General features: G+C 33.6%; 2 protein-coding genes across 3 annotated transcripts; one reads left to right on the forward strand and one right to left on the reverse strand.

Annotated features, from left to right (window-relative positions):
• Positions 1-12,246: 12,246 nt before the first annotated feature.
• LOC107778989 (putative H/ACA ribonucleoprotein complex subunit 1-like protein 1) lies at positions 12,247-14,618 on the forward strand. The gene is made up of 4 exons (XM_016599319.2): positions 12,247-12,481; positions 12,612-12,760; positions 13,729-13,844; positions 14,348-14,618. Exons 1-4 carry the CDS (start codon positions 12,346-12,348, stop codon positions 14,502-14,504), a joined length of 558 nt encoding a protein of 185 aa, XP_016454805.1. The 5' UTR covers positions 12,247-12,345; the 3' UTR covers positions 14,505-14,618.
• Positions 14,619-16,419: 1,801 nt separating this feature from the next.
• LOC107778990 (glutamate dehydrogenase B-like) lies at positions 16,420-20,607 on the reverse strand. Of its 2 annotated transcripts, none has more exons than XM_075252629.1 (10): positions 20,500-20,607; positions 19,142-19,284; positions 18,786-18,899; positions 18,399-18,620; positions 18,216-18,290; positions 17,851-17,967; positions 17,412-17,662; positions 17,253-17,328; positions 17,008-17,094; positions 16,420-16,851 (listed from the first exon to the last, which is right to left on the reverse strand). In XM_075252629.1, the coding sequence occupies exons 2-10, from the start codon at positions 19,247-19,249 to the stop codon at positions 16,666-16,668; spliced, it is 1,236 nt and encodes a 411-aa protein (XP_075108730.1). In that variant the 5' UTR covers positions 19,250-19,284; positions 20,500-20,607; the 3' UTR covers positions 16,420-16,665.
• Between the last annotated feature and the right edge of the window lie 857 nt (positions 20,608-21,464).

Raw genomic sequence — 21,464 nt, forward strand, 5'->3', positions numbered from 1 at the left:
TCAGAAGCCGGTCAACATGCAAGACCGAGCAAATAAATGCACATAAAACAAATAAGATGCATCAGGATGGTCTTTATTTCAGGTTGCTAGCCCTAGACGGACTCAACCCCTGTGTTGAGTCCCCTAAGTCAAAATGCACATGATGCAAATAAGCGTTCCTATTAGGGATCCGGCATGAAACTGAGTTATTCTAGGTTCAGAACTTGGGTGTTTGTTCTAGACCTGGCTTACCCGAGCGGACAGCTCGAGCCGAGGGGGAGGCAGCGTACCGGGAATACAGAAGTTTCACCGGCTTTGCAACTTATCCAACCTCGTTCTAAATTGGGAATTTAGACACTATACAGAAAAGAAGTTACACGAAGTGCACCCTTCTTCATGATTTAGAAGACTCAGAGAGGAGATGGGTTTCGGCACAGCTTATATACAGTTCACATAAGATCAAAGCGGTAAAAGCAGTTAATTAGCACATTAAGCACAGATCATGTAACAAAATCAAACGAAGCCAAATACAACAATTATTCCAAGCTCGAATTCTGAACCCTGAACCAGAGATTCCGGGTCCGTATCCCCAGCAGAGTCGCCAGAGCTGTCACACCTCCTTTTTCCGCACCCGCGAGGGTGCAAGGGAGTTTTTCCAATTAAAGGACAATCGAAACGGGATTGGTTTATTTATTTCAGAGTCGCCACTTGGGAGATTTAGGGTATCCCAAGTCACCAATTTTAATCCCGAATCGAGGAAAAGAATAACTCCATATTACAGTCTGCGTACCAGAAATCCGGATAAGGAATTTTGTTAACCCGGGGGAAGGTGTTAGGCATTCCCGAGTTACGTGGTTCTAGCACTGTCGCTCAATTGTCATATTTAACTTATTTATCTTATTTTAATACAATTATGAACCGATGTGCCAATCTTAACTTTTTACCACTTTATTATTAATATTATTATTTTTTTAAAAAAATAAAAATAAAAAATAAAATTGTGAACATCGTTTAAAACATGTCTTTGGATTACGTCACATGAAATGCACCCGCAATCCGGAACACATTTTTATTCAATGTTTTAGGATTTAGATTTGGGTCGCATGAAATGCGCATCCGAGTTTAAGAAGGTAAAATTAATCAAATCGCGCCTAAAGAGTCTAGCGCGTCATTATCTTTGGGGAAGGAAGTGAAATTCACTAAACAATCCATCCCAAATTCTAAGTAATTTTTAAAAAAAAAATTAAATAAATAAATGAGATTGGAGAATCCTGTAAATTTTTTGTATTATTTACATCTATTTATTTTTAGCGAAATCCTTCCTTATTTTAAGAATATCCTTTAATGACTACCTTTTTATTATTACTAAGTTTGTCTACAAATATAAAATCAATATCTACATTCTTGAAAATAACATATTAAATAGAAGAGAAAAACAAATATTAACAGAAAGTAATAAAAATTATAATCATAAGTACAACATGGAATAAAATAAAATAAAAAAACAAAAAAAAAAACTAATTATCTCATAGTTGGATTAAAATTCAAATTGTTAGTAAGACTTAAGCTTATTGAAACTAATTATTTACAAATACTGAAAATTGAAAGAAAAAATAAACTTGATTACTAAACCATATTTCTAAAAAATTTAAACAATTTAACCTTAACTAACTTTGTTTTAATTCACATCATGTCCTAATACTTGATTCGCAAACTAATTCATGTTTTAACTGAAATTAACTACATGATTCCAATTAACTTACCATTGACGAAAAACCTTATGAATAAGGAACTTAGTCAATTTTTGCCAAACTGATTCAATAACGCCATTTTTTACGTTATTTCTTCTATTTTTATTATTAAACAGTTTTAATTAATAATCAGGCTTAAATATATTTCCTAATAATCTGGTTAAGGCGTTTTTTAATGTCGCTATAATATGCCTAGTTATGCCAAATGACAGTGATTTACAAAATAATAATACATGAATAACCTAAATACAATACAAAAAAAATTAAACGAAATTAAAAATTTAACACTCCATTCTTCATTTCAGCTTACAAAATGCCAAAATTACAGTTGTGTACCTGATATTGTCAATATAAGAAGAAGAAAGTCAGCAACGTAATACGTAACACAGCAATAGCAACAATAACCAGCAATAACCAGTCAACGAAAATCCCAGTGACAGATTTGAAAAATTCAAAATAAAATCCAGGAATGCCGAAAATAACGGACAGAAACCAAGGGAAATTTCCAGATTTTTGAAAGGCTAGTTAATCTTCAACTCTTAATTTCTACACCTGTATACCAGAATATTTATCATGTGTGTACTACTTTCTCTTCTAATTTTCAATTCTTTTTTTTTTATTTTCTTTGTATGTTTTTTCTTTTCTTGAGAGTTTCAATGTTTTTTCGGAATAAATGTTCAGTTTTTTTTTTCAAATCTCTCTTTTTTTCTCTGTCTGTGTCCCCCTATCTGATTTCAAGACTTCTCTTTTATAACTCATCCCATAAACCTTTCAATTAATTAAAATCCATATTTTTTCTCTACCCAACCCATTATCTTTCCACTCATCCCCATTACATTAAATAAACATATCACACCACCCCATTATATTTTGTCCCCCATGCTTCATTTAAAATAATGCAAGATTCCCCTTTAAATTAAATCTTGTCCCCCTTTTATATTAAATAATCATATCACAACCCACCCCATTTCATTTTGTCCCCCATGCTTCAAATAAACAATTACAAAATGTACAATTCCTAAATTACCCCTTCCGACCTTGCTGAAATTACCAAACTACCCCTGAACGTATTACAAATTTACCAAACTACCTATCAGCTATAACACATCAATTAATCAAACTTAACCAAAATATAGACAATATGATCAATTTCTAACAATGTTCAAACAACAATATGAACACGGATGAACATCATAACAACAATATCACATGAACATGATTTTAACAACATTTCAACAACAAATCACATGAACACAAATTGAACAACCAAGAACAACTAAAATTTGATTGAACAATATTTTAGCAACAAACAATCCTATTTTCGGATTCAACACCAACAACAAACAAAGTATGAAGATTTCTAAATTCAATCATATTGAACTTAAAATCAACTCTAACAACATTACAACAAACAATTCTTATATTAAACTTTAAACAAGATTATGAGAACAATTCAAGAAATAATCATAAATGGTAAACAAGAAATCAAACTATACAAAATTCGGATTCAAGATCATCCAAACAAAGTATGAACATGAATTAAATCTATATTAAACAACAAGCATGACGGATTCAAACGATTAAATCAATATATTTCCTTCAACACAACTAAAATTTTTTTTAGACAAATAACAAGATTTGTTGTTAGAAACAATTATGAACTTAAACTTGAACTTAACAATATTAACAATTTCTAAAAATACATAAACACATGAAACAAATTGAAGAAATAATCAATTAAATTTCAATTTGAATCTAACAAACATCAAACTAACAAATATTTATTCTAACAATAAAACAAACATGAAATAAACATGAAAAAACCACTAATTAACTTTTCATTTGAAATCTGAAAATTAATTCAATCAAAACATATGAACAAACTAGAAAATTATTTCAACGAAGAACAAACCAAACAAGAATTGAATCATTTATCGATTTTGGATCCGAAAAATACCAAACAAAAATATGGACGATAAATGAGATTCAAAAAACTAACTAACCGGAAATGAAACGACGAACAACGACCAACCAACGACGAACTCGAACAGTGATCGACGACATCGACCAAAACTCAATCAGGTATGCGAACTCGACGAGACTGAAGCAGCTGCAATAGGATTTGTTTGGATGACGAAAAAGAAAGCCGAAGAAGCTGGCCACGGCAAGCTGTAGCATTGCAGCACAGCGGCATCAGTAGCGGCATCGATGGAGCAGCATTGACAGCTGCCATGGCGTCGTCTGCGGGAAGAAGAAGCAGTGTGAAGCAGAAGCGTGCAGCCATGGTGATGAGGCAGAAGTGGTCGCGGGCATGGTGAGTTTTCCGGCGACTTAGGGTGAGCTAGGACGAAGAAAAATCTGGCAGCAGCCATGGCGACGTGAAGCTGGCAGCAGTGACGCAACTATGGTAGTAACAACAGTGGAGAAGAAGAATAAGAAGCGGGCGACGTAGTAGGGGAAGCCATGGATGAGCTTTGAGCTCGCCATGGATGACGAAGCTCGATGGAGGAGGGCAGCTATGGAGTTATTGGTGCGTGTGTGAGTGAGTGTCATGGGGTGGTCGTGGTGGAGGGTGGTCGACGTTGGTGAGGGCAGCCATTGATGGCTTGGGAGGGGAGCTTGAGGAAGAAGAAGGAAAATGAGGGGGGGGGGGGTAGTTTAGTGTTTAGGTTAGGGTTTTTGATTTTGTTTTTCTTTTTTTTGTTTTTTGTTTTATTTTTGAAATGCAAGGTAATAAGGGTGTTGGGTTATGGACCGGGTCGACCCGATTTGAAATGGACCGGGTCGTGGGGAAGATTGGACAATCGTTTGGGCTTGGGGTTGAAATTTTGAAGAAATGGCCCAATCCGATTTTTCTTTGTGTTTTTGCTCTTTTCCTTCTTTTTATTTTTCTAGAACTAAATTAAGTTATAAAAGCGCAAATTAATTCCCAATAACAATTAACGCATAATTAAGTAGTAATTAAGCATAAAATTGTATATTTGGACATTAAATGCTAAAAATGCAAAAGATGCCTATTTTTGTAATTTTTTAATTTTTGTAAAACATACTTAATTACTAACAATTGTAGAATTAAATCCTACATGCAAAATGCGACATATTTTTGTATTTTTTATTAATTTAGCAAATAAACATGCACAGACAAATACAAATAATTATTCAAAATATCACAAAACATCACAGAAATTCCACACCAAGGAAAATTATTTTATTTTTGAATTTTTGGGAGTAATTATCATATTGGGCAAAAATCACGTGCTTACACTTTTACAAAAACAAAACCAATAAACTTCAGATCAAAACTTACAGAACATATTGTGTCGAGTAATTCATTGTCATCAAAGTTAGTTGTAGAACGGTTAGAACAACTCTGGGTACGAGATAATTCGCCAATAAAAGGAGTTCGATTCGCTTCTTTTGATCGACTCTGACTACGTGGTGATTCACCAATAAAAGGAGTTCGATTCACTTCTTTTGATCGACTCAGAGTACATGGTGATTCACCAGTTGAATGAACCGCGTTAAGTACCTTTGAACGAATCCGACTGCATGGTAATTGTCCAATTAAAGGCATTGAATTCAATTCCTCTTCTGTAGGAATTATATCCAATACCCTAAGGTTGTGATATCTCTGTTTAATACAAAAAAGTATATTATGAGAAGAAAAAAACTAATACGTCAACATATTAACACAAAGACCAAAAAAAAGTAACTTACTTCACTACTGAACATATCAAAAAGTTTGGGAAATTTAGGCTCTCCCACACATACATAACATAACATCCTGGAAACCTGAGGGGTATCAAGGTGCTCATCCTCTCTTATATATTTCTCCTGAATATCTGAGAAGCGCTCATAGAACAAAGCACATAACGGATATGGAAATCCACCAAGTTTATACTCAGTTGAACATAATTTGTTCTAATTGTCCAATGCATGTTTCAGTGAGTAAATGAGCTTCTCATAAGCCACATTACCCCAAGGATATTCAGCACAAACCTTATCATCTACTCCTCCATCACAGATGACTCGGTCTTTTTCCCAAATAAAATAGACTCTACAACAAGAATTTCCATAAGCTTCACAGCATCATCATCGCTCTCGCATACGTGTATGTGATTCACAGCATTCTTTGGAATTTCATTCCGAGTCATAAAATCTCGAATATCCTTCAAAATAACACCCTTGGACTTACCAAAATAGCGCTTCAGAATATTGCTCTCTCGATTAATTGGTTTTTTAACATTATTTGTTGTGATCCGCAAACCACACATAATGTGAAAGTCTTCAAGGGTGAAGAAAACATGGCTAAAAATCTTGAAACTAATGGAGTCTCGATCATTGGTGAATATTCGAGAAAGACATAGACAATGAACCAACTTCATGCTGCATTGGAAATTCTCCATAGCGATAATGTATCGAAATGTACCATTATTAAGCTTATCCCATTGTGTAGGAGTCAAGAAAGTTGCAATTAATTTCTTCAAATCGTGGTTCCCTTTCCAGTAACCCTTACAGTTAAACCAATCTCGAAACTCAAAATATCTTTGCCCCAGTCTTGTAGGTGGAGGAGTAGGGACATAAGGACCTGGGGGTATTATAGGTTGTCTAGGTACTTTAGGTGTATTAGCTGCTTTGCGTATTTTGGCTGCATTAGGATCTTTAGGTACTTTAGGTGCCATCTGTTCAAAAAAAGTAAAACAGACAAAAAATATCATCAGGACATTATCAAAATGATCAGTTAAAACTTCAATCTTTAAGAAGGCTGAAGTTCGACAGTTACAAAACAAAAACTTCAGCTCTAGAGCTGAAGTTCGATAGTAACAAAATAAAAACTTCAGCTCTAGATCTGAAGTTCACCAGTAACAAAAACAAAAACTTCAACTCCTAAAGCTGAAGTTCACCAGTTACAAAACACAAAATATTCAGCAAAAAAACATGATATAGTTTGTACAAAAAACAAAACACAAATTCAAATCCAAAAATAATGCCAAAACATGAAAAATACTTCAGCTCCTATCTAAGGTATCATCACTTTAATAGTATCATCTATTTAACTCTCAAAATTTTTAAAAATTTGGACGTCTAATCACTGAAGAATTTATAGAATTTTCATCAACAACATAAAAACTCGTTCAAAAAACCTAAAAAACACAATCGTAAAAGTAAAACTAATGCACTTATCAAACTAAACCCTAAGAAACTATTTAATCATAAATACATGACTATCAAAACCAAAACCAGAAATAAAACCGATAAATCATAAAATAAAACACAGAAATTTAATGCAATGTACATGTGATAAAATCGTAATGTGGGAACAACGACGACTAGCAGTTGAAAAATCAAAACAACGATGAAAATCGTTTGATTTCAGAGAAGAACAAATCAAAAAACGTAAATAACGGGAGACAGAGACAAAGACAGTAGAGGACTAGCATATACTTGGAGAAAAAGTAGTCTTTTAATAAAGAAGGGCAAAATAGTCTTTTTAAAAGGCTTTTAACAAAAAACGGATACGGGTGCAAACAGAAAGACAAAGCAGCTACAGGTTAAAAAGGAGCGCCCAAATAGGGCGCCCCATGCAATTTTTACTCTTAGTTAACATTACTAAACCTAGTAGTTTGATTGGGCTAATGCGTAATCCTATTATGTATATAGGAATTTTTACATTCATATGCCACATAGGAAACCTTATTACCCTCAATGTTTAAGGTTTGACTTAATTACACTTAGTATACCAAATTACCAATTCTATACCATAATTAATTAAGGGTATAATTAATTGTACATTTTTTACTCCTTAATTAAAGGAATCTGCACGTTTCTCTCTCCTAACCCCTCAGTCCCACCCACGTTTTACCCCTACCAACGTTCTTTTTACCAGTTTCCATCTTCTGAAACCAAATTCTCCCTCTAAATTCACAGAAAATTGAAGAAACCCTTCAACAAAGTTGGTTCCCCATTTTACTCCAGTTGAAGTTCATCAATGAAGAACAACAAAGTTCATCAAATTGAAGTCAAATCTTCAAAGTTCATACACACATTTACCTTCAGCTTCAAATTTTCTCAATGAAGAAGAACAAACTTTCAAAGAAACAAGAGAGCATCAATTCCACCATTGACAACCATTAAAAAGCTTTGAAGCTTTGAATTCAAATTTGGGTTTTCAAAAATCATTATTTGTTTTGATTGGGTGTTGTTGTAAATATTTGGGAATATGTTTTGGAGTTTATATCTCAAATTTGAGGGGTTTTGGTGAAGATTTAGACTTAGTTTTGGCTGAATTTCAGATTGAAACTCGAAGAAGAAGAAGAAGAAGAATTGCAGCAATTGTAGATAAATTGCAGACTGTTTTTTGCAGAAGATTTGTAGAAGTTTTAGTCGTTTTTGATTTGTGAAAACAGAAAACAAAGCATCTACAATCAGAATACAAATAATCTACAATTTATCTACAAAATATTTACAAATTGGGTACATTGAATTTTAATATCCCAATTTTCATTCAATTGTAGCTTAATTGGTATTTTCGACATAATTGCATTTTTTGCAGAAGATTTTGTACGAGTTTTAGTCGTTTTGGATTTGTGAAAACAGAAAACAATACATCTAAAATCAGAATATAAATAATCTACAATTTATCTACAAAATATCTACAAACTGGGTACATTGAATTTTAGTATCCCAATTCCCATTCGATTGTAGCATAATTGGCATTTTCGACGTAATTGCATTTTTTTGCAGAAGATTTGTAGAAATTTTAGCCGTTTTTGATTTGTGAAAACAGAAAACAAAGCATCTACAATCAGAATACAAATAATCTACAATTTATCTACAAAATATCTACAAACTGGGTACACTAAATTTTTATATCTCAATTCCCATCCAATTGTAGCATAATTGTGATTTTTGACATAATTGCATTTTTTCAGAAGATTTGTAGGAGTTTTAGCCGTTTTTTATTTGTGAAAACAGAAAATAAAGCATCTACAATCAGAATACAAATAATCTACAATTTATCTACAATTTCTGCAATATGTCTTCTTCTTTTTCTTCTTCTTCGAGTTTCAATTTGAGATTCAATCAAAACCAAGTCTAATCTTCACCAAAACCCCTCAAAATTGAGATATAAACTCCAAACCATATTCCCGATTATTTTCAACAACACCCAATCCAAACAAATAATGATTTTTGAAAACCCAAAATTTGAATTCAAAGCTTTCAAGATTTTTAATGGCTATCAATGGTGGAAAATATCTGGAAGAATATTTACTTTCATAATTGTAGCGCGCCTAAATAGGAATATCTGGAAGAATATGATTTGATCTGATTTACGCCAAATCTTTTTAGAATATTTTGTTCCTCAATTTTAGCTCGACAAATTAGGAATATTCAGCTACTATTAATTAGTATTTAATGATTGGTATAATAACTGTAGAAAAAATGTGGACAGGGCGGGTAAATTAGAAACTATGCACATTTTTTATAATAAGGTTTCATATATGGTATAGGAAAGAAAAAATCTCTTTTCAAATTAGTTAATATTGTAATGCAGGTCAAATAGTGCCTTGAATATAAGATGCTCATGTAAAGCCCATTACTTCAAACGAGTGAATAGCCTAACCAGGGAGAAAGCCCAAAATCTGGCCCAAATTGAAAACAGAACCCCTCATCGCTTGTAAAATTTTTATGAGGCGCTCTATTTGGTTGAACTCATTTAACTTGTACCACTTTTTTTAAGGGATTTTTTCATTCCTATATATTATTGGAAACTTTATTACCTTAAATATTCATGTTTAGTTAATTACCCGGCATATACAAATTTTGTTTACAAAATATATACAATCCACCTTAAAAGGTTCCCAATCCATTATTTGTGCCTTCAATAAAGGGATTTAGTTACACCTTTTTCCTTTTTTCTCTCCTCTCTCACCTGTTCTCTCTATTCTTTCTTGCACAGTTAATAATCTACGTACCTTTTGTATTATAATTATATTATATTTCCTGACATTTGAGAAGAAGCAGTGATAACTTTCTACAGAACATCTGGGTAACAATTTTGAGGAAGTTAATTACTTGTGCCCAACACCAGGACCAGGACCCTTGTGGGATCTGTTGGAGATAGCTGATTAACAATGTTGCTAAATTGAATTAACTTAATTTGAATTAAACACTACCAAAGTCAATTATAACTAAATTATTATTACCAGATTAATACTAAGCAAATCAAAAAGTCGTCTTTTAGAGGATAGTTCGATTATCAAGAGTTTACAAACTCACAATATCATGACTTTGAGTAATCTTGCTCGATTGTCGCATAGTTAAATTTTCATTATTTTATAGTCAGTAATAATTAAAAGGCAAGTTTCTCTTTAATTTCATATTCAAAGAGTAATTAGCTCTCTGTTTGAGCTCAGAATGTCTAAGGAAGTAACTCCCCGGTTTAAAAATATAAAGAGATCAAACATATAATTCTCTATTTTCAGACAATTCACGCGTAAAATTAAATCTGCATTGGATTGATGATCCAACCAATTTGTACAGTAGAAGTTTTTCCTAAGGAAAAAATATTTCTGTGCAAGTCTTTAAAGGTATCCAGTTAAATACAACTACAATAACATACAACTTAAATATAAATTTTATACAATATATCTTTTGTATATTTTGTATATGATTTATACATAGTAAAAATAAATTTCATACAACTAATTATATATTATACAATATATCTACAACTTATCTACAACTTTCACACATTATTTCTACCCAGTTAAATATAACTACAATAACATATAACTTAAATATAAATTTTATACAAAATTTATACAATATATCTTTTGTATATTTTGTATTTGATTTATAAATAGTAAAAACAAATTTCATACAACTAATTATATATTATACATATGTTATACAACTTATCTACAATTTCATACATTACTTCTACTCAGTTATATACAACTACAATATCATACAACTTAAATATAATTTTTATACAATATTGTTCAACTTTCATACAATAGTTAAATAAATAAAAAATATATATATAAACAACAAAATACAATTTTTCTATAATTTTTCTACAATTTCGTAAATATAATGTATACCATTTCTTATTCTTCTTCTTCGAGTTTCAATCTGAAATTTAGCCAAAGTCAAGTCTAATCTTTACCAAAATCTCTCAAAATTGAGATATAAACTCCAAACCATATTCCCAATTGTTTATGACAACACTCAATCCAAACAAATAATAATTTTTGAAAACTCAAATTCGAATTCAAAGCTTCAAAGCTTTTTAATGGCTATCAATTGTAGAATTGCTGCTCTCTTTTCCTTTGTTTTACATTACTGAAATTAGGGATTGAGAGATAGAGAGATACATAGAGAGAATTCCCAATTCTTTGAAACAACATCCAATTCAAACAAATAATGCTTTTTGAAAACCCAAAATCGAATTCAAAACTTCAAAACTTTTTAATGGTTGTCAATGATGGAATCGTGGGTGGGTGCAAGATACGTGGGGGAGGGGGATGAGATGTGGAGAGAGAAACGTGGGGGAGTGGAAGATATGTTAGAGTAATTTTAGGACACTAATTATTATCATTAATTTCCTTAAAATGTACATAAATGGTAATTGAGTATATAAAATGTAATTATAGTAAAACTTGAATAGAGAGAGTAATATAGTTTCATATAGTGTATAGGAATGTAAAATTACTTTTTTTTTTAAAAAGTTTAGCTCGTACCCAAAGTACAGACAACTTAAGATCTTCTTTTCCTCCTTTTTCTTTTTCCTTCTTCTTCTTCTTCTTCTTCTTCTTAATTGTTGTGAAAACAAAGGTGACAGTAGATTTTATGGTGGTTGTGAGCATGTTTTAAGGTAGTCTGTGGTGTTTTATAATAGTAAGCTAATGTGGCGCTCCTCTCTTTACTACTGTTTAATTTTTCTTCTTTTTCTTCTTCTTAGTTGCAAAATGGGTTTGTTAGAAGTAAATGCAATTTCAAAATGAAGTTGGGTGATGAGGTGGCATGCCACATGACATCCACCTCAACTAAGTGTCAGGCCATGTGGGATTATATTGCCATGATGGAAGGGTTAACGATTGAAGGGTAATCTCGGACCACTTTTATAACATTAGGAATATTGGTGGACCGATAGTATAACGGGGTCAAAATTAGTCCTTTTTAATAGTAAAGGGGTAGATTTAACCATTTTTCGAATATTTTATGATGTTACTACGAATAAAAAGAAGAAAGAGAAAGAAATCAAGTGGAACTTTAGCAAATCTAACAACCAAACCAAGTGGAATTTTAGCAAATCTAACAACCTAATTGTGTTAAATATTTGACGGAGATCCAAAGTACTTACTTTTAGTAAATTAAAGGACCAAAACATCTTCGGTATATACTTAAGAAACCACTTTGAACATACCTCCAAACATAAAGGATCATTTGTGTCATTTTCTTGTCAAAATTAATTAAGTTTTAAAAGAAAAAAACTAGGGTCAAAAGTGGAAGAGCAAATACTTGTCTCCTTGTTGTATTACTTTTAAAACCCCTGAAACCCTAAACCCATTTTCATCCAGGCCGCTCATAGTGTGTTCACTGTTAAAAAATGAGACCTCCAAGAGGACGTGGTGGTGGCGGATTTAGGGGCGGCAGAGACGGCGGCCGCGGTGGCCGATTTGGTGGTGGTCGTGGCGGCGGCCGCTTTCCTCCTCGCGATGAAGGACCCCCTTCTGAAGTCGTAGGTAAACATAGTTGCATTTAACTGAATCTCTTTGTTTGTGTGTGTGTGAGTATTTTTTTTTTCTTTTTTCTTTTGTGTGTTTAAGCTTTATCTGATGAAAAATGTGTTTTTTTGAATGGTAATATATGCAGAGGTATCAGCATTTGTACACGCATGTGAAGGAGATGCAGTAACAAAGCTCACTAATGAAAAAATCCCTTACTTTAACGCTCCTATTTACCTTCAGAACAAGACCCAGATTGGTAAAGTTGATGAAATTTTTGGTCCTATTAATGAATCTGTAAGTAATCTCTTTTTCCCATTTGTTATTTGCTAGTACTATTTTCTATTGCTATATGTTAGCTTTTAAATTTTCATGGATAAAGTTGTAGCTTTAAATCTTTAATATTTAATATTCGGAGAAGGATCTAAGCTATATACACTGACAGTTAACTTTTTTTATATTATTACTGTGTAGCTTAACTTGTGATTGAAAATTTATCCTATAATTACCTTGTGTAATATTTTTGTACCTTTAGTGCACAGAACTTAAACTCTTCGAAAAATGATGCCATTCACTAATATTTTGTTGTGGTGGTTATTTGAGAGCAATAATCAATTTTCGCTCGAATCGTTTGTAGGGGAACCCTACCTTCTCTGATCCATTTGACACGCGCAATTTCTTTTCCGTCGATACGCCCCGCAATTTGTATTTGAATTCCTTTTGTATCTGCTTGTTCTGTTAATTCAATAGCCTTTTTCATTGCTTTTCAAGAGGAAACTCCCTGTTATTTGGCATTTGGCAAAAGTTAATACTCCCTGTTCTATTTTATATATATGTCAGTATTTTTCTGTCAGATTTTAATGTGCTAATCCGACATATTATATTGGTAATAGTGGAAGAAATAGTTGAAGGGATGATTGAAATGTTAGGTTAATGGAGAAATCATCACTTAATTGTTTAAAACTTGAATCTTTAGCGAATTTCAAATCCTTGAAAGTTGTGCATTTGTATAGAAGTGGGATGATGTCAAATGTTTTGGAATGTTCCAATATAAAGTGTTGTATAAATGAAATGGAGCAAGTAGTTTCTTTCTTAATACAGCTTCATGAGGAAACAAGGTAAATGGAAATGCCGTTCTTGTGAGAAAAAAAGGAAATTTATTACCTCTGTAGCTCAATAGTGAGCTTTAATTTGGCCTCCAGGGCTTTCGTCTAGTTCTAAGAGCGCAACTCGTGATGCGTGGCTCATGTTATGCTTTATTGCAGTTATTTTCAATTAAGATGTTGGAGGGAATTATTGCAACTTCATATGCAGCTGGAGATAAGTTCTACATTGACCCAGCAAAGCTTTTGCCACTGGCCAGATTTCTTCCGCAGCCCAAGTATGTTTTCTCTGCTTTACGTAACGCTTCATACTTGATTAGTCCTTTCGTTTGATATTAGTATTCGTGGCCCTCTGGATATACTTGTATGCTGAATGAGCTAAATAAGCTATTGAGGAACAATGTCTATGGTTTATGTTCAAGAATAACTTGTAAAAGAGAAGAGTATAAGATAAAGATGGTGAGAGCTTTTGGACTATATCATAAATTAGAATTGGCCCAAGAGGTAAGCAACTTTGACGATACCTTTTAGCAAAGGGAGGAGATGCAGTTGTACAATTTGTGGGATCTAATGCTTTTCATACAAATGGAGTATTATATTGTAAATCCAAATAGTTGAACTCAAGGATGTACCTGCTCTATAGCTGCAGTTTCCTGCACTTGTGCTTGAGAAAAAAATTGATTTCTGGGGGCATTGTTTGATTCCTTTGCAGGCGCCGTTCCATATTTTATTTGCTATTTGATGTTATGCAAATGCTTTAAAAAATTCTTCACTGTTGCAGGGGACAGCAACAAGCTTTTAGAGGTGGTGGACGAGGTGGAGGAAGAGGTGGACGTGGAGGAGGTGGTGGTTTTCGCGGTAGGGGTGCTCCTCGCGGGGGTAGAGGTCCTCCTCGGGGCGGTCGTGGAGGTGGTTTTAGGGGTAGAGGGAGATTTTAAAAAGGAATGTAATGTACTTTTGATTTCTCAATTTAGTTTGTAATTCTGGATGATGTGAACGTATGTTATCATAGTTCCTTTTTGTTGTTAATGGAATCAGCCCTCCTTTATCTTTGTTTTGTTCCGGATAATTGGCATTGTGAGAATCTTTGTCCCATTTATTTCCCATCATTTTGTCCATATAATCAACTCTTTTAGTCTAATTAACGGCATAGCTCATTTGGACTTGGTTATCAAGGTCCCTCATTGAGTGGCCTTGGTTTGTTATGTATTCGGCTTTTGGTATATCTGGTGGAGTTGAAGGGGAGCCCTGGCGAAAGTGGTAAAGTTGCTGCTGCCATATGACTTGGATGCGGGGTAAGGAGTTGAAGGGGAACCTTGGCGTAACTGGTAAAGTTGTTGTTGTCATGTGACTTGAAGGTTACAAGTTCAAGCTATGGAAATAGCCTCTTGCAGAAATGTAGGGTAAGACTGCGTATAATAGACTCTTGTGGTCCGGCCCTTCCTTGGACCCCGCGCATAGCTGAAGTTGGTGCACTGGATTGCTTTTTTTTTTTAATTTTTTTTTAAATATCTGGTGGAGTGATTTGGTTACACGATTAAGAGCCTGTTTGGATGGGCTTTTAAGCACTTTTTAACTTGTGGAAGTGTTTGACAACCAAAAAAATGGCTTAAAAAAAGTTAAAATCTGCTTAAAAAAAAGCCAAAACCAATAAGTTGGAAAACCCAATTTTTTCGAAATTGGCTTAAAAGCGATATTGCTTTGACCAAACATATTATATTTTTATCCCTTATAAGTTTTCTTAATACCGAAATTACCCCTCGTTAGAAAACCCTACAACATACTATTTTTTTCTTTTCTCCATTCTTGTTGCAGCAGCCTTTGCTTTCTTCTTCTTCTTCCATAACTTTCCTTTCTTTTCCTTTCATTTCCTTCTTTACACTTTCATTCATTATCTTCCCCTCTTTTTCTTTCCTTTCTTTCTTTCCCAGTGCTGCTCCCTTCCCCGTCACACTCCTTATGTCCGTTCTAATCTTCTTTCTCCTTATGCCCGTTCTTCTTCTTCTTACATAAATATTGTTCTTTTAGCTTCTTTATTTGGTTCCATAACATTTAATTTTTTTTTGGCATTGAATCCTTCCTTTTTTTTTTTAAATTGGTGTAACTATATTCTAAAATCAAATCATTCAATGAATTTACATGTTTCCCCTGAATTTGAAGCTATCATATTATAGTAATCACCTCTCTTTATAATGTTAACAACTTTAAGGATATTTATGTCATTTTAACAAAAAAAAAATGTTTACCAACACTGGTTTTACCAAACACTTCTATCAGTTTTTTTTCAGTTTCAGCACTTTTATCCAAACACGTAACTGCTTATTTATAAAATAAGTTCCAGCACTTATAAAGTGCTTTTAAGCACTTAACTTAAAAGTCATTTTTAAGCCAATCCAACAACAACAACTACCCAGTATAATCCCAACAAGTGGGGTCTGGGGAGGGTAGAATGTACGCAGCCTTACCCCTATCCTTCCAGGGTAGGGAGACTGTTTCTGAATGACCCTCGGCTAAAAAGGGTGAAGGAAGCCCTGCTTATTTATAAAACAAGTTCCATCACTTATAAAATGCTTTTAAGCACTTAACTTAAAAGCACTTTTTTAAGCCAATCCAAACGGGCCTAAAGGTGATTGTTAGGTGGGAAATCAATTCATCTCATTTTGATATAAATAATTGGGCAGTAGAGAGCGATCAAAATATTTGAAGCAAGAATTTTACAGTGCAATAAGTTGTCTAGTCCTGATGGATCTTTCACTGTGTTACTTTATAACGAGTTTTCATGATCTAAAAACTACCAGTATAAAATGCAGGCACAATGATACTCAAAGATAAGATCAAGAAACAACAAACTAGTTTGCATATTAAGTGCATCTTTCAATTATTATTCAGAAGCCACAGTCCTTGGGTAGAACATTTTTAGTTTACAAGATGTAGAAAGGAAAAAAAAAAGGGCTGAAGGCGAAAAAGGTGGAGGTCAACCCAGAACATCAAATGGATAAAGCTTTTGCCAAATTATGCTGAACATACAACTTAATACAGACAAGTGTGAACTCCATGTTTTCATATGAAAAACAAGACAAGCCACCATGTGTCTCATTCTCAAGCTTCCCATCCCCTTAGAACAGTCGCTCTAGCTACACGATTAACGCCCAGCGTGAAGGCACCCATTCGGAGATCACAGTTGTGAGTCTTGCACATATCCTTGACATCTTTAAAGCCTCTTGTCATGTATGTCTTCAACTCAGCATTCACTTTATCCTCATCCCACATAAAGCCCTGGATGTTCTAGTATTTCAAAAACATCGAGAATTTGATAAGCTAACTGAATAAAATGGCTCTTGCAAGTTTTAACATGTTCTTTTGGTGCATAACAGACGAAACAACAGAATAAGAACAATGCTTTGTGGTAAAGTATGAAAAAATTATATGAAGGTATAATACCTGAACCCACTCAAAATAACTAACGGTGACACCACCTGAATTAGCGTATATGTCTGGTAGGATGACAACTCCTTTCTTTGCCAAAATCTGCAGAGGATTAGAATTAATTAAAATGCTGCACTTGTCTTCTGCGTGTCTCAAATATGATTTGTAATTAACAAGCTTGCTTATTCTACCTCCTTTTTTAACTTTTGCTTTAGTTGCTTCATTGTGAAAAAACAAAACAAAAGAATTATTGCACTGACCTCATCAGCTTCTGGATCAGTCGGATGGTTAGCTGCCTCAATAATATATTTGGCTTTAATATCATTTGCATTATCCCTTCAATGAGAAGTTCAGACGTATCACAAATATGACATAAAAGGCTTCTTGATAACTAGTTCAATGCAAAATCATGAAAGTACCTGTTGATTACTCCGCCAAGGGCAGCTGGTATAAGAACATCACAATCTTCTACTAGTATTGAATGTGGATCTATTGGACGTGCATCATTGAAACCTTTAACTCCACGATTTTCCTTCACGTGTTTGAGTAGGCTTGCTATGTTGAGTCCATTCTCGTTCTTTATGGCGCCTGTTATGTCACTTACTGCAACGATTTTCCCACCTTGCTCATTGATGAGTTTTGCTGCCCAGGAACCAACATTCCCAAATCCCTAAGAGTAGGCAAAACATTGTCAAATTCGCATTTTGTCCAGTTACAACTAACAACAGATAATATCATAAAATCTACTATAAAAATTTCTTGGGTCCCCAAAATTTGGGGGCTTATGCAAAGGCTTTACTAGCCTCACCCTGAGCCGCCCCTTCCCAAAACAGAAGTAAACATTTTGACTATGCTAACCTGTATAACAAAACGCTGCCCAGCAATACTCTTGCCATGCTCTTTTAGCAGTGCTTCCGTAGCAAAGAGAACACCCCTTCCGGTAGCTGCATCTCTGCCTAAGGATCCACCAAGATCCTGTAATAAATTGTTACATCTCTTAGGCTAAATTGACAATGATCCCTCAAATAGATAAAGAAGTCATTTTCACTACAAAGCTTGTGCATATCTAAACTAGAGCAAAAAGATGTGATGAACACAAAAGTAGTAGAGTCAAGTTCACAAAGTGAACGTCCAACACCAATTGGATTTGTAAAATGAGTTCATAGATCGTAGAAAAACATGAATTGGGAATAGAACTCTGCTGAATTTTTATGTGTACTCACAATAGGTTTTCCGGTGACAACTGCAGGTGAATAACCATGAAATTTTGAGTACTCGTCGAGAATCCATGCCATTGTCTGCACAAAGAAATTGTAGTAGCTCCAGTAAGACATATTTCACTAAGAAGACAAAGCATTAGATGCAATCCACTAAAATGCTAGGCAAGAAAAATCATATTCACAGACCTGTGGATTTGTTCCCATATCTGGTGCCGGAACATCAGTGTGAATTCCGATCAGGTCATGTATTTTTTGAGTAAATACTCGAGTAAGTCGTTCTAGCTCAGAGTTACTCAGGTCACTAGGGCTACATCCTATGCCCCCTTTAGCCCCACCATATGGTATATTGGCTACTGCTGTTTTCCATGTCATTAGCTGTGCTAAGGCATTTACCTCATCCGGGTCAACCTACATTAGACACTGATGAGTTACTATCGAACATATGCTATATCGATCAATTGATAACGTCATAAACATAATATTGAATAAAAGAACTACTACTCAGTCTGCAGATTACTATTTCTGATACAATCAGCAATGAGTAGTGGTTTATCATAGAGAAGAAAAATTAACCTCAGGATGGTATCTGATTCCGCCTTTCATAGGCCCGCGAGCATTGTCATGTTGTACTCTGAATCCAACAAAAGATGCCAATGAGCCATCATCTTTTGGTATTGTACACTCCACCTGAAAGATTGCACAAAATCAAAAGTTTAAGTCAAGCTCCCTAAGTACAAATTCCAAAACCAGAACAAAATCTGTTTTTATTTGCCAAAAACTGTTGTCATCAAAGCATAAGTAGGAAAACAACAAAATCTGTTACTCCACTATTATCAACTCAACCCAAATAAAGGGGAAAAAGAAGAGGGGTGTATCTTCTATTTCAAGAATCCCTTTTCATCTAAAATAAAGATAATCAAGTGACATACCTTAATTTCTCTAAAGGGGATTAGCAGACTCTTTTCCAGCTTAGAGTCTAAACCGAGCAGTCGAGCTGCCAGCTTAAAGTTTCTATTTGTTGCTGCTAAAGCATTCATGATTTTCCTCAAAAAACCCAGAGAAAGTCAATATCCTGATATAGGAAAGGCAAAAAATCAATCCTAGATTTTTAAAAAGGAAAGGGTGAAGCAAGAAAATTTATACTCCACTTGGCAATAAGATCTCAGCAGACATTAATTTATAATTTTCCATATATGTGGAAAACAGAAGATTCAAACAATCACGTCTTAATCTTATCCAGAGAGCTAAAACATTAATTTCTTTCTTACCCAAAAACCAAGAATTCAACAAACGGAGGCTGCACTTGATCAAGCAAATATAATTAGCATGGAGTGTGTAGGCCACTATATTTGGTAGGTCGATTTGATCATTGAGCTAGCTGCTGTTTATATAATAAGTGTCAGCATGTTTATCTAGCCAGTAGCCACGTCAAGTTTTTCTTAAATATTGTTCCTAAGTCATATAGTTCCAACATGCACTATTTTTTTTTTTCAACGAGTGTCTTTTTTTATTTATTTATTGGATATAAGTTTGTTTCATTAACTCGACTTACTAACCGTATAAATAAATTTTACACCTATCAGTTTGTTTTTATTATACTTTGATTTTTATATCAGGCTTGTCGTAAAAAAGGTTAACCTAATGATTTAAGAAACATTTTTATACTGATAGTGCACTAAAATTAAAATTATTGGAATTTGCCTTACCTGGATTAAGCCCTCACCAATTGAGTTTGGGTTCAACTGGAAGCTAATCTGACCCCAAAATAAGGGAGAAGCCATTTCAAACTTCGAGTAATATGGTTACGGGGCAATGGACAGACTTTAATTAATTGTGACGTTAATTTAAAATACACCATGTAAAGGATAAAGCTAAAAAAGGAATCTAGAAGAAAAAGGTTTGAAGAGGGGAGTCATCTTTAGTTTGTTTACCTCTTTTCTTATATCTATTTATACATTGATTTAACTTATATATATTGAAAGCGCAAAGAACGTTTTTACTATCTATGTATTTAAATATGTTTTAGCAAGTAATATGTCTTATTTTTAAGCTACATTCCACTATTATGGATAGTTGCTTGTATAGTTATTTTTTGGGCAATCTGATATTATACAACAACAGCAATAACAATAAATTCACTGATATTATGAAAAGTTTTTTATATCGTTAGTGTATAGAAGTTAAACTCTTTAAATAGAAAGCACTAAGCTTGTGCAGAGCTTCTCAACACAAATGAATTAAACATCAAATCGGAGAGTAGGAAACATGTTATGAACTTTTTTTTAACCTTCCTCTGTTGACGTCAGCGTCGTATGAGCCTGACCAATTCAAAGGGCACCTTAGCTTAGTGTACCTTAAGACAGAAGAAGTTTAAGTCCTTAGTCGTCCCTCTGCCTCTAGTGACTTAGGCCTGCCTCTGAAGCCAACAGAATAATACACTAGATATGTAATTGCTCCTTTAAATCCTAAACTCCAATACTATCAATTTATATCCATGAAAAAGAAAAACATAGAATCAGATTCAATGTTATCCCTCTACACATTCTTAATTAATTTGCAACCGAATATCAAAAGTTTCTAGATTTATACTCGTATAACGCAAGTTTATATATATGTAGGTCCAAACATAAGTAAGTGGGATTATCACTGCCATGGGCGGAGCTAGGCCGGAAATTTACACAGCGTAGATAAGGTCATTTTTTTAATATATATATATATATATATATATATATATATATATATTAAATATTGAATCCCCTCATTGATCAAGCCAGTTTAAATTTTTTAAAATCCTTTTGATGAATATCTTGATCCCCACTATATTGTCCCTTTAGCTTCTTCACGTATACATATCTTGTTCTTATCATAATACTAGTCTCTTAATCCCCTTGACGACACCCCCACCCCTCAAATGAAAATGATCCGATTTTTATAAGAAACTGCAGGGACATATTTCAAGATTCTCTTCTAAGTTCTCAAACAGAAGTGGGGGTATTTTAGAGACTAAATAATATAAATGAATGAATATGAATGGAGTTTAAGTTATATGTGCGGTTTGTATAAAAAATATTTACATAATTAGCATATTTATAAGGTAATTACAATTAAACTTCATGAAAAAACATTTATTGATAATCTAGTAACTAAAAATGATAACTAAACTTTAATCGTATATAAAACAACACAACAACAAGAATAACAAATATGTCTTAAACAAGTTGGGTCGATTATATAAATCTTCATTGGTTCATT

The sequence above is a fragment of the Nicotiana tabacum genome, chromosome 5 (assembly GCF_000715075.1).
Source record: "Nicotiana tabacum cultivar K326 chromosome 5, ASM71507v2, whole genome shotgun sequence".
NCBI classification, from domain to species: domain Eukaryota; kingdom Viridiplantae; phylum Streptophyta; class Magnoliopsida; order Solanales; family Solanaceae; genus Nicotiana; species Nicotiana tabacum.